The 14,086-nt window shown below is 48.3% G+C and overlaps 1 protein-coding gene across 5 annotated transcripts in view; it reads right to left on the bottom strand.

The window, feature by feature from the left end:
• Positions 1 to 14,086, bottom strand: part of PRKDC (protein kinase, DNA-activated, catalytic subunit) — a 165,728-nt gene that overhangs the window by 98,177 nt on the left and 53,465 nt on the right. For 3 of the 5 annotated variants that reach the window (XM_022556817.3, XM_022556820.3, XM_022556819.3), the window contains exons 28-36: positions 12,369 to 12,463; positions 10,892 to 10,994; positions 9,625 to 9,758; positions 5,743 to 5,994; positions 3,861 to 4,084; positions 3,087 to 3,295; positions 2,656 to 2,788; positions 2,074 to 2,232; positions 1,137 to 1,340 (exon numbers count right to left, since the gene is read on the bottom strand). In XM_022556817.3, the coding sequence (XP_022412525.1) occupies positions 1,137 to 1,340; positions 2,074 to 2,232; positions 2,656 to 2,788; positions 3,087 to 3,295; positions 3,861 to 4,084; positions 5,743 to 5,994; positions 9,625 to 9,758; positions 10,892 to 10,994; positions 12,369 to 12,463 (1,513 nt within the window). The remainder of the gene's footprint in view (positions 1 to 1,136; positions 1,341 to 2,073; positions 2,233 to 2,655; positions 2,789 to 3,086; positions 3,296 to 3,860; positions 4,085 to 5,742; positions 5,995 to 9,624; positions 9,759 to 10,891; positions 10,995 to 12,368; positions 12,464 to 14,086) is intronic. The other 2 variants (XM_022556821.3, XM_022556818.3) reach the window with 1 other exon arrangement.

Below are 14,086 nucleotides of genomic sequence, written 5' to 3'. Positions count from 1 at the left end.
ACTCTTGTCTTTTCTCCTTTTCTGTATCCTTTAAGACTGTGCTTTCAAAAAAACAAAAAACCAAACAACAGGGAGGGGTGGAGGTAAATGAGTATGGTTTCTATCACTTTAGAGGGATCTAGGGAGGAGGTGGAGATAAATGAGGATGGTTTCTTCCCCGTAAGTCTGAATAGCTTACAAGCTCGAAATGTTGTATTTCCTGAGTGTTGTGGGTCTACTGCAATTTTATTTCAAACTTCTAAAAATACAAATTTCTATTGCAATCTACAAAATCTTCCCCTACAAGAGACAACAAGCACTGCTTGGAATAAAAGCTTATTAACTCAGCAGGAAATTATGCCTCTCCCTTAGAATGATCATTCCAACAGTTAATTTTTGATTGTCTACCAACCAAGTTAAATTTCAAAATTTTGTGTTTAGCAAACAAGTCAACTATATATTAAATACTGATCTGGAATTCCTTGGCACAGTGGTTAAGAATCCGCCAGCCAATGCAGGGGACACAGGTTCGAGCCCTAGTCCAGGAAGATCCCACACACCACGGAACAACTAAGCCCATGTGCCACAACTACTCAGCCTGTGCTCTAGAGCCCGCGCACCACAACTACCGGAGCCCACGCACCACAACTACTGAAGCCCGCGCGCCTAGAGCCCGTGCTCCGCAACAAGAGAGGCCACCGCAATGAGAAGCCCGCGCACCGCTACGAAGAGTAGCCCCCGCTCGGCACAACTAGAGAAAGCCCGCACGCAGCAATGAAGACCCAACACAGCCATCAATAAATAAATAAATATATTAAAAAAATATATTGATCTGCACAGGTTGAATCTGAGGGGGCAAAGGGACTACAGCAGGAACACGTGGGAAATGAGGACTCAGCCTCGAGACCATGGAAGCCATGAACAGGGAGGATTGCGGCACATCAGGACCAGCCGCGGCCGGTGGGGATGAAAAGGCAGGCCGGCCTTTCCAGGGATGGAACCCGTACCCCCCTGCATTTGAATGCGAAGTCTTAACCACTGGACCAGCAGGGAAGTCCCTCACTTTGTTTTACTGATGTATTATTTCAGGCATACAGCAACCCTTTTATAAGCATTACTAAAGAAAATATACTGTATTAAAAGGAAAAATCCATTACCATTTTGGGATTATCCACAGACGATTTCATGAGCACCAATACAGCAACATCTAGATTTTTCAACAGTTCAGTGTTGATTGTTTCTGAGAACAAGCTGTAGAAATACTGTCCGTGAGAGAAGCTGACGATGTTCCTCTGGGACCCTCCTGAGGATGGCATGGACACCACCGCCGTGTCCAGGAGAAGACCCACCAGGTGCTCACACTGCAAAGAGGAAAGAGAAGGGCTGTGGCACACGACTCCCCGGGCGGCTGTGAACTCCGACAGCAGAGGACACAGAGTCAGCAGGGGCCTGGGCCTGGGAGGCCTGGGTTGGTCTAACTGTAGACGTTCAACATGGCTCCACTTTCCAGGTCTTACTTTGGGCGAGAACTCTCTCCCTGACTCACGTGTCTCCCAGTGTTCCACAGAATCTCGTGGCTGTGGCTTTGAGGGGAGAGTCTAGGAAGGCTGAGGACTGTTTGCACTCAGTGGACAAAGGGGCACGAGAAGGGGAGGTGGGTGCACTGGGGAACCACAGCTAGAGAGACTGTGAGGCCAGCCCTGCACAGCTCAGAAGGCCCTGAGCACTTTGTCGGGCATCTGGAATGCTCCTCCAGGGCCTCTCCTACATCAGCCTCTGAAGAGTTGCCCAGGATGGGGGAAGCAGAGGCCACTGTGTCAACACAGGTCGGCTTTGCAGTCACAAATTGCTCTCTGCCTGAAGGCCTTTTGGAAATAAACTGGGATAGACAAAACTTCAGCTTAAGAAGGTCATTCTACTCCTTTTATATTAAAAATAAAAAAAAACTTTTAGAAAGGCATCTCTGGTAAATCAGTTAAAGTCCTTTTGCAGCTAAGAAGTTACCCAGCTAAATTCCCATTTTCAGAGACGCTGCATGTGAGTGATGCCTGACATCACTGGGACAGCACACGTGCACACAGCTGTTTTTCCTACCAGTCCTCCACAAGCAAAGGCCAACTCCAGAAGTCCATTGGCGAGCCGCTTGCAGCTGGGGTCCAGTGAGGGCAGGCACTGCCCTTCGACTCCAGGTGCAATGCTTTTATAAACCAGGGAGAGAAGCTTTGTGCCGAGAGAATGCGGCTGATCTGCAGACTAGAATAAAGCAACACTGAAATACCCAACAGTGAGGTATGACATAGAAAACCACAATCTCACACCTTTCATTAATACAAATCCACGTTCACCAACACTGACCACTGCCTCCCAACTGTCAGGGACACTTTCACGCGCCTCTGACTCCTGGCCACACAGGCACAAGAGCAGCTAGTGCCTAAAGGTCTTCAGAAGGTGCTGGAAATATTCAAGTGGCCTTTATTTTCATTTTACATTAATAAACTTTTACACTTACTGTCATATTTACACTCTAGGCAACACTGCCACGTGTGGAGCAAGTATTCCTCTAATTTCTATCTCGGCATGCTCTGTACATTAAGGGATATTTTTAAAAGGCTATAAATAAATCGACAAACTGGCATAATGAGCTAAGAGAAATGTAAAACAAACTGGCACAGTTACCTGCGATGGCGCTATAACATGCAGGAAGCCAGCCCTGTGAAGCTGCTTACAGGCCGACACGACAGACGCCAGCTCGGCCCTACTAGCGTGAGCGTCCAGGCCATAAAGGTCAACAGCACAGAGCTCCTCAATGCTGGCCGTGCAGGGAAAACAAAAGGAAACCAGGTGAGTGCCGGTCTCATGACGTTACAGGACACTGAAGACTGTGTGCGTCCTGCTGCAATGTATTTACTAGCTTCCCGGTGCCCCAGTGCACCGCAAGGTCCTGGACAGCAAACCCAGGTTAAGCAAACTAGGGTGCATGCCAATGCCGCAGGGACCACTCGGTGCCACCCGCAAGCCGTCTGCTGCCCTAAGGGCTAAGCCGTGGAGGGGCCTCTGTGCCCCGGCCTCACCCCCACCCCGCCCCGAGGCTGCCCTGGAAGCCCCACCTCCGTGTCGTGACCTCCTCCCTGAGGCACGCCTCCAGCGCAGCGCAGTGCGGGGACATCTTCAGGGCCTTCAGAAGGCCCACGCACACACTGGGGAGGTGGTCCATCACCGGGAAGTCCCCGACGTTGAAGCCCACGCTCGAGGGCGCACACAGCATTCTCACCAGGAGCTTCGTAAGGTCTGCGCTGCACGAATCCTTCCCAAGGAGCTGCACAGACACACCCATCGGTCAGCGTCGGGACTTTTACCGCAGTGGACGGCCCAGCAAGCGGGAAGGATGGGGTGGGGCTCAGACAGCACACAGTTCAGGCTCTGCGGTCCCTAGGTCTCCGCCGCGTGGACCTGACTGCCGTCACGGTGGAAGAGCAACCGTGGACCACACGTGGATAGGAGGGCCCGGAGGTGCCCCAGAGAAACCTTCACAGGGTGGCGCCGTGGGCTTCCAGCCCTGGCAGAGGCAGGGCCTGGCGCATAGTAGGCGCTGAGCAGGCACTGACGGGATGCGGGTCTCAGCCTCATAGACACAGTTACAGATGCTGGCTGATGCGCATTTCGTCAGGCAGATGCTTGATCACAGCATAACACACAGTAGCCAATAAACATCTAGGAAAGCTGTGTCTCATTTGCACAGTGAGAATCTGAAGCACGTGCAGAGTTTTATCGTTATTTTCCAGAAGACACAACTCCTATAGCAAGGGAAGTTCTAAGAAGGCCAGAACCACCAGTGGGTAGCCAAGCACAGGCCCCTTGATCAGGGCAGCGGGCGGGCCTACCTTCCAGCTGTCTGGGGAGGTGCCAAGCAGCGTTGTGGAGAACTCCAGGACCCGGACCACCACCGTGCATTTGCTGTAATTGTATCTTTCTCCCTCCGATGGGCTGGGTCTGTCACCTGCGGCCCCAGCACCAAAGCACTTTTCTGCCGCCGTGATATCATGCAGAGCAATGCTTTCTAAGAAGAAAGCCACTGCTTTCCAAAGTGAAGACTGTGTTTCAGCACCTAGAAAAAATTGTATTAAAATGTTAACATTACACTTCCTTCTAAACCCACTAAGATTAATGTAAAGTTCCGTCTTTAAGTATAGGTGTGATATACTTTCAGTCAAAATTTTAAAAGTTTTAATAAAAGCCGAATAAAACAGCACTTATTTCTTCTCATTTCAAAACACCACCTGAACAGAACTCAACTGCAGACTCGTACGGTAAGAACACACCTACGGAAGGTTAGGTCTTGGCTCTCAAACACTACCCCGGGACCATAAATTAACATGATCTTTCTGAAGGGCTATTTGCCAAATCGTACTAAAAGCTTAAAAACACGTGCACACCAATTTCTATCAAAGGTTTAAAAGCTCATATGCTTTGATCCAGCACTGAAATTGTATCCTCGGGAAATAATGGCAGAACTGCAAAGATGTGCTTTGAAGATGTTAATTTTAGCATTGTTTTTAATAATAAAAAAATAGAAGCAACCTAAATGGCCTTCAGAGGGCAACGGAGAGACACGCCACGGCAGTGGCCTTTAAGCAGGAGGCTGTGACTGACGTTTTATGGGATCAATTTCAGATCAACTCCCCAACGGGTTTCTCCCAAAACTCGCGAGTGTGAGACACGCTCCGCCACAGGAAGGACGGACATGCTGTTCTCCACTCCGTAATCCGAGCACAGCTCACCGTTCTGGGGTAAAGGCAGGGGACACGTGACAACAATGGTGCACAAGCCAAGGGAGTGAACAAAGGTGGAGGCTGGTTAGGTCCTCTAGGGTGATGGCTTCCAGGTCTTTGTTCTCCTTAGATTTAAGGAAGGCGATCAAACTGTCAACTGACAGGTCATTATGTATTTAAAAAACTGGGAGAAAATGTGTTTAGAACTGCATTCTCAAACACCAGAGACCCTGAACCCAACAGGCCAGGGGCCGTCTGACTCCTCCCAACCCCGTCACCTCTGACAGGCCTGCGGAGAGAAGAGCAGGCCCTCTGCTCAGACGCCGCCCCGGCTGGAACGGAGACCCCCCCACAAACAGTCATGCAAAGAGCAGAGCCCATTCTGAGGGCAAGTCTGAGGCTCCGCCCACGGCATGGGGCGGGGGGGGGGTGGGGGGACGGGGGGGGTGTGGCGGCAGCAGGAGAACTGTCAGCTGCTCCGAGAACCCTGAAGCAGAGAGCACACCTGTCAGGCGACAGACGGCTCCAGGTGCTGCTTCCCGGGGGACACCATTCCCAGAGCCAGCGCCTGCCCTCGTGGGCCACCGGGGTCCCCAGGGGGACAGAGCCTGCCCAGCACTCACATCCCACCCGCCTGACGTCCTTTGCAAACAACACCGTCACTACCGCACTACAACAGAGAAGCTCCAGGGACAGAAAGATGCGAGAAAACTAAAGACCCGCTCCACAGAGACATGGCACAAGATCAGAGGGCCTCAGGAAAACCTCAGAAGGTTACTTTACACAAGGGTCACTGAGAACCTGTGCACAGGGCAAGAAAGCAGCACAGACTCCGGGCGGGGAGCCCCCCCACCCTCACTGTGAGCTCGGAGACACAGGCAGAGCTGAAGAAATGACACCCTGTGATCCTGTCCAACCAAAACCCCACCCATCTTGGCCCCGGCATGGTTCCAGGCAGAGCCGGACGGTGCTGACCCAGGGAGGCTCTACCCACCCAGGAGCTGGGCGGCACCAAGGGTCCCTGCGCCCAGGAAGGTGTTGTAGCACTCCAGCGCAGCCAGCAGCGTGTCCATCCACTGCAGCGTGGCACGCAGGCTGAACGGCCCGCGCAGCTGGAGGAGGGTGGGCTGGGTGAGGATGCCGGCTGGCGGATCGCAGGCTCCTCCGCCCTCAAATGCGTTTATGAGGAAGGAAATGCCTTCCTTCTGGATCAGGTCTCTCAGCCACAGGGAAGGGGATTTGTTGCCTTAAAAGAGAAATAAGATTAAAACACACATATAAATCACTTTCATGTAGTTAAAATCACTTGATCTAATCACTGTACCTAATTAAAAACAGCATCTCCCAATAATAAGAAACAAAAATTAAAAGTCTGGTAGGTTAAAAATGTAATCAGACCAGGACAAGATAGGCAATATCACAATATTCCAAATACAGTTTTCCATAAATGTCCCACATAAACGACCTACCAGTGCACTGAAATTCCAAAATGACCCAGGATAGTCTTATTTTAACCACAGCACTCACAACTTGCTCACTGTAGTTACTGTCAAGAAAGTATTTCCACCAAAAGCCATTCTCTTCAGTTTCTTTAAACATTATTAACATAGTCGGATACCATCTGAATACCTATAAACTTCACACTCTTTCTCTTGCCTTTTTTCTTGAAAGTCATTATTGCTTTTTTTAAGGAATAAACACAGAGCAGTCAGACACTCCAGCCCCTCTGCCTGTGCCGCTGGCGGCCGCGGGGACCAGGCCTCGCCAGGCTGCTTCCTCGTCCACGGTGAGACGCACACAGTATCTACCTCTGAGGCTGTCACCAAGGTGAAGTGAACTGAAGCAGTTAATATCTGAAAAAGCGCTTAGAATAGCATCTACCACACGGTAAGTGCCGTGCTTATTAAATAAAACAGTCAAACGATCTGCTTTTGAAAAGATATTTTTCTTTTAGGTATTAATCATTTTCTAAATTAAAAAAAAACATTAAAGTGTATTTTGTATGCTCTGAAATCAGTGGCTGTGAAAAGGTCAAGTCATTCTGACCCTAATGAAGTTACAGAAGAATCCAAAACAGTAATGTAATTCTGATGCAAAAGAAGAGCTGGGGACTTCCCTGGTGGCGCAGTGGTTAAGAATCCACCTGCCGATGCAGGGGACGCGCGTTCGAGCCCTGGTCCGGGAAGATCCCACGTGCCGCGGAGCAACTAAGCCCATGAGCCACAACTACTGAGCCTGCGTTCTGGAGCCCGTGCACCACAACTACTGAGCCTGCGCTCTAGAGCCCGTGAGCCACAACTACTGAAGCCCGCGCGCCTAGAGCCCGTGCTCCACAACAGGAGAAGCCACCGCAATGAGAAGCCCGCGCACCACAACAAAGAGTAGCCCCCACTCTCCACAACTAGAGAAAGCCCGCGTGCAGCAACAAAGACCCAATGCAGCCAAAAATAAATAAATGAATGAATTTATTTTTTTAAAAAAGTAGAAATTTTTTTTTACTGTGTCAAAAATACCTCTCACAAGCTATATAAGTAAAAGATTAGTACCATGTTTTCAGGAGTTGTTTTAGGAAGAAATATTAAACATTCCATTATTTTCACTAAGAAGAAATGAATAAAACTGTAACCATGAGTGAAGAATACTACTATATTTAAATTCTACATCGAGTGCTAGCTAAGAGCGGCAGAAGAGGACGTGCAGAAAGGAAGGACCTGGGAAGACAGGTCTAGAGGGAAGCAAGACAAGTCGAGGATTGAGGGGGGGGCCCTCCCCACTGTGAGGTGGTCTCTGTCTCTCTGCCTCTCCACCCAACCCACCCCCACTCCCCGGTGTCAGCATCGGAAGGCCCCGACACGCAGCGGGGACACACCTGCACCTGTCATTACGTCCCATGGATCTGGGTGTCCACATACCCGGCCCGACCACGCACACGGTGCTACTGCGGGACACGGGACCTTGCAAATCACAGGGGCAAAGACAAAGAAGAGGGCAGACACCGCACTGGAAGACACAGAAGAGGTGAGACACAGTGGGAGCAGGGCACGGTTCGCCAGTACTCAGCGTCCTGTGCTTACTAACGAAGACCACTCTGAGCGGCAGGGGGCGCCACTACTTCCCTGAAAGCGTGTAGTGGGCAGCTTCGAAGAGCAGCGGAAACGCCGCCATCAGCCAAGCTGACGCCGCTGGAACCGCGGGGCCCGCAGCCAGCAGCGCTACCTCCACACAGTCTGGGCCTTAGTTTCCTCTAAAAATAAGGAGGAGATGCCCTGCCCTCCATCCCATCCACTCTTCACCGACTTCGTTGTGAGAATGACAACATGTAAAGCAAACTTGTTAACTAAAAGCAGTAAGCGTATATAAAATACCAATAATGTTTTTAAAACGATTCTCTAAATTAAAAAATACAAATATACATTTCTACCATATACATAAAATTAGTCTAGTAGATAATTACATACTCTGTATTTATGTGGTATACGCAACACATAGTATGAATACAATCACAACATACAGTACGCAGAATATATAGTATTTAACATAACGCGTTCCACAGTCTACATCATATTCGAGCATAACACATGCAGCACCCTTCTAAGTCTCAGAATGACATGCAGTCATTTCCACCTGTTGCCCCTGAAGCAGCCCCACAGAGGCCCTCCAAGCCCCTTGCTCAAGAGAACCAGTTCACGGTCCGTTGTGTGCTGGCACCTCCTCACCCAGATGCACATGCCCTGGTTCTGGGCTAGTGCCTGGTGCACATGAAGGGGAGCCAGGGCCTGAGTCTGTCCTGGGGCACAGCTTCCCCACGCCTGAGCTACCGAACCCCACACCTGAGCTACCAATACATTTATTCCTGAGAAATTTAGAAATTATCTCAAGTCTCTTAAGTACAGTTTAATGGTTTAGTACAGTAACGACTGAAAAGCATAGGTCCATTGCTTTCCTTTAATACCAAATGATCTGAGATCATTCAGACTTAGGAGTCTGGCAATTCCTTATTAATTACAGGCCAAAAAGAACAACTGCACTACTTCATTAACTATTTTTTTAATATACATAACTGGTTTTTTTAAATTTATACTTGGCAGCATTGAGTCTGCTGCTGCACGTGGCTTGCTCTAGTTGTGGCGAGCGGGGGCTACTTTTCCTTGCGGTGCGTGGGCTTCTCATTACGGTGGCTTCTCTTGTTGAGGAGCACGGGCTCTAGGCATGAGGGCTTCAGTAGTTGCAGCACGCAGGCTCAGCAGTTGTGGCTCGCAGGCTCTAGAGCACAAGCTCAGTAGTTGCGGCACACAGGCTCAGTAGTTGTGACTTGCGAGCTCTAGAGCACAGGCTCAGTAGTTGTGGCACACGGGCTTAGTTGCTCCGTGGCATGCGGGATGTTCCCGGACCAGGGCTCGAACCCATGTCCCCTGCACTGGCAGGCAGATTCTTAACCACTGCACCACCAGGGAAGTCCCGCTTCATTAACTATTAATAAGATTTCTAAACTTTAATTGAATATCGTGTTAACTACTATGGTCATCCAATCCTTCCTTCTTTCTTTGAAGTGGGACAGAAAAGCAAAGATGCGGAATAAAAGGTACTAGGAAATTCTAAGTTCACCTCTTCTGTATCTTCTAACATCAAAACAGCATTTTTTTCTTTCCTTCTATAAATCTTTGAGAAATGTACAGCCATAATTTATCACCTGTCTTACAAATGATCTGTAATGATTATTTTTGTACTTATTCTTTGTATGTATTAGAACGTACTTATTTTTTATATTTATTAGAACATATTACATTTATCTAAATAATGGAAATATCATGTTTTATATAAGTGCATCTCTAAACTACTAGCAAAAGTCATTTATAGGGCATAAAGACCATCATACCTGGCAACAAAGGAACAAACTTATAAAAGAGTTCTATGGACTTGTGTCGACATTCTGTCTGGGGCCTCCCACAATTGGAGAAAAGCCACTGGACCACATCTGATAAACACAAGGGTGCCGTAGGTGGAAAGCCTCTGCATGGAGAATACACTGTATTTAATATTCACACTCCAACATTCAGCATTTAGCTGACCCCAGAGTCTAAAAACCATAAATTCAATTTTGCTACCCTGATACATGTAGAAACCATATTTGAAGGCATTCAATTTATTTTTAGTGTATTATCATTAGAATACAATCAAAACGTCACAGGTGAAATAGGTCCTAAATGCTGCTTACCTTTTATTTTTTTAATTGAGGGAAAATTAAAAAGCATTTCTTAAAAGATCAGCACCAAGTCTTTGCATGTTCCCTTTTCAATGCACTGTAAACTGAAAGGGGGTTTAGGTTCTGAAGTAGTGCTTCTCAAACTGTGGTCCCTGGACCAGCTACATCAGTATTAGCTTGGCAGAAAGGCAAATTCTCAGCCCCACCCTAAACCTACTGAAGCCAATTCCAGAGCAAGGCCCAGCGACCTGTACTGTATGTAACCAGACCCCAAGGTAATTCTACTGCTCAAGTGTGAGCATGAATGACCTGGAGAGATGTCATACTCGCGGCAGAATCTGGAAGAATCAATTTTAAAACCACAGAGGGAGTATTAATGTCCAGTCTACAGGCTATGCTTCTGCAGAGTGGTGGGCGCCAGCAGACACCAGAGCCCCCAGACCCCTGCACAGACCTGGGGGAAGAGGCATGGCACACCCGCACCCCGTCTGAGAAAGAGACCTTGCCGGGATGGAAATGGGAGCAAAGACTGGAAACCACTGGGCAATAAGCCAGCCTTGGTTTTGAGTGGCTTTATTTCATAATCTGTAACCTCATTCTGTCAAAATCCTACTATTTCAATATTTTAGTTCTTACATTTCAAATCTACTCCATAACAAACAGCTCATACATATTCCAAGCAAATAATTCCACACCAAATTCGTATTCAAAATTAGTGCAGACAAATGTCTCAGTTACAAAACTGATTTTCAAATTGTATCCACTATCCCAACCAAGATGACACCTTAAACAAAGCACTTTCAAACATAAAGCTTTTAAGTTACTTTGGAAAATTGACTCTTTATACTTCCACAAATTCCTCCTAGATTCTCCTGTGTTAACTGAGAATTAGTTTTATGTTCGGGGGAAAGAAAAAGAAAAAGGAAGCAACATCACCTACCGGGGACAGCGTCGCTTTTTTGCTTTGTTTAAAGAAACGTGCTTCTTCTCGACGATGCGCCCCAGGTGATCGATAGCATCGCAGCACTGCTGAACTGTACCTGCTCTCAACACAAACAGAGATTGCTGAAGGAGATCTACAGCTGATCATCATTAACAAAGTAGTACTACAAGCTTATTGGCCTAGTTTTGAAATTAAAAAGGTGATTTTACAAAAGAGTATTTTTCATCCCTCAAAATACAACACTGCACATCCAAATACAAAACCATGTTTAAGATCGCAGGACAGCAAGGCACAGCCTTGCATACAGGTCTGAGATGGAAGAGCTCTGCAGGTGTTACAAAACCCACAAAGCAGGCCAGAGCCCGTGCACCCCACTGAAGGCTATTATTTCAAGGGGTCAGTTCCTTGACCCACACTTTTCTCATGTAGGTTAAACTATATTACAGTTAATAATACAGCCACTGCAGGAGAAGAAGAGAAATAAAATAGTAAAACCATCTACAGGCGTCTAGGGTTATTCAGGAAAGGGGCCTCACACAGCCTATTTTGACCTCTGCTACCAAGGAAGTTTTCTTTCTACACTTTTTAACTATGGCAGTGATTTTTTAAAGAGTAAAATTTCATCTACGCCTTTTAACTATGGCAGTGATTTTAAAAGAGTAAAATTTCACTGGTTGAGAAAATTCCCCTATATATGATGTCAAGATAAGGCAATTTTAAGCTAATGATGGCTGACGGCAGGACTGAATTTTAAGTGTTTTTGCTCATGAGTAGGGCTATCACCATGGAGGACAACAGAGCTTCAATCTGTCAAAAAATGAGAGACACCACCATTTGGCAAGTGAGAGGGGGTCTCCACGGCACCCGCTGCGAGAGCCACATCAGGGTCCACGCGCCCCGGGCCAGACGCCCTGCAGACTGAGCGGGGAGATGCCAGGAAGTTTTCCAGCCCCAGAACTCCTGGGTAGTCCCGACAGCTTCTGGACAGAAGTTAACTGCAAAGACGATCATTTATTACTCTCTTTGCCACTTCAGCATATTTCTGACTTAGCATTTTAAAATGACGTCTTAGTTACTGTCAAAATAGTCTTATTACAATTCTGTAAGGAAACCTACTTTCTACCTTCTAGCTGTCATTAGTGAATTCAGAGACAAGGGCCAGCTTTCTTTAGCTCGTGTCAGCCGTGCACTTTCACTGGAGCTTCACAGCAGGGCTGCCCCACCTGCCCTGGCCAGGATCCCTGACCAACCAGGGGTCAAGCTGAGTGGATGCCAGGGGACACGGCGAGTCGTAGAGGAGGCACTGAAGCCTCTTGTAACAAGCGGGTTTGAGGCAGCAGAGGGCCCCACCTCCCCTTCACTTATCACCCTAAACGGGGATGTGAGGAGAAGACAGCACCTTACGAGGGGGTGACCCAGGCCCCCGCATGGACAGACTCGCTGCGCACACACAGAGAGCCTGAATGGGACCTACCCAAGGACCTCTCATCCGCATGTGCTAAGGCCAGGCTTTCCACGTATGTAACCAAGGCTTCAAACACAAACTGTTCTACCAGAGACTCTTCCTCCCTGAAAAATAAAGAATACTGAGCCTTATCTGAGAAGACAATAAAACAGAAACAATGAAGGGAAAAAGTTATGTTATTAAAGAATACATACCTTAATGAAATTTGTCTTTAAAAATGCCGCAAATTTTTTAAAACATAAAACCTAAAACACTTCTGAAAGAAGAAAACCTGGTCAAAAACAGACCCAAGAGGCACAGGCTTTTTTACTATTACAAGCACCCTCCTCACCTGTGGACCTGCTCACAGCACATAACCTAAAACCTAAAGCCACTGTTCTGACCACACTCCACACACCTCATCAAAATTACATGTAGCAGAAAAGAAGACCTGGTACTACGTCCACATTTTTTTAAATAATGGAATTTCAAAAGTTCTCTACCGGGGCTTCCCTGGTGGCACAGTGGTTGAGGGTCTGCCTGCTAATGCAGGGGACGCGGGTTCGGGCCCTGGTCTGGGAGGATCCCACGTGCCGCGGAGCAACTAGGCCCGTGAGCCACAACTACTTAGCCTGTGCGTCTGGAGCCTGTGCTGCGCAACGGGAGAGGCCGCGATAGTGAGAGGCCCGCGCGCTGTGATGAAGAGTGGCCCCCGCTTGCCACAACTAGAGAAAGCCCTCGCACAGAAACTGAAACCCAACACAGCAAAAATAAATAAATTAAAAAAAAAAAAAGTTCTCTACCTATCCAAAAGTAAGTTAACATCAACAGTCATCTCTGGGCCTTTTACAAGCATATCTGCCACACGTGAACAACTACCTGGACCACCAATATCTGTGGACCAACCACTGACGTCACACTCATGGGTAGGCCACAGGCACAGCCCAGCCTCTCCCTGGAAAATCTATTCCTCAGTGACACAGGACAGTGAATGATTAAGCACACAACGCCAGGCAGGGGCACTAAGGCTCATGGGTGCTCTAGCTGTGTGACCAAGTGCAGGGTCACTGCTCCACCCCTGAGGTGGTGATTTCCTGAAACAGGACCAGAGTGAGGAACCAGCAGGCACTGGAGGGTGGGGGGAACTGAGAACAGGACCGCACACCGCTGTTTGGTTTGGGAGGAATATCACCCTAATTTTTAAAATTTGAATCCTAGAAGGGGACCCACAAGCTCCAAGTGTCCACCACGACACCCCACCACACACCCAGATGTGACACTGACACTAAAGGGCATCGCGCTGTGGGCCACGAAGGCGGATGCAGCACAGGAGTCAGAGCGAGGGGCCAAGGCTCACCTGGAAGAGCGACGTGAGGCCAGACCATAGAAGGTGGGGTTGGGGTCAGAGTCCCAGGCTGGCTACAGTTGCTTGTATCTTAGATGCCAAAACCACTTGAAGTAGCAAGGAGGAAATGACATGACCAAATGATACTCCAAATCCACGATCCCCAAGGAAAGCTCTCCAAAACAGTTCACAAGCTTGCAGGATGGACGCACCCGAACTTGTACTTACATCACTCAACACACAATCCCTCGAACACGGTTCCCTCGGGCATCATTTCTCAAAGCCACCCGGAATGTAGTCCAGCAAATCCGAGCGTCCGAGAAAGACGGCAACAGGGGAAAGGCAACAAGGCCCAACAGGACGGAGAGGGGAGCGCACGGGCGCACAGTCGGGTCAGACAGGG

This window comes from Delphinapterus leucas, chromosome 17 (genome assembly GCF_059928025.1).
Source record: "Delphinapterus leucas isolate spDelLeu-1000000601 "Yukka" chromosome 17, BTC_Dleu_Yukka2, whole genome shotgun sequence".
Lineage (NCBI taxonomy): Eukaryota > Metazoa > Chordata > Mammalia > Artiodactyla > Monodontidae > Delphinapterus > Delphinapterus leucas.
Note: the sequence above shows the minus strand (reverse complement) of the source record. Positions and strands in the feature narration are given on the sequence as shown.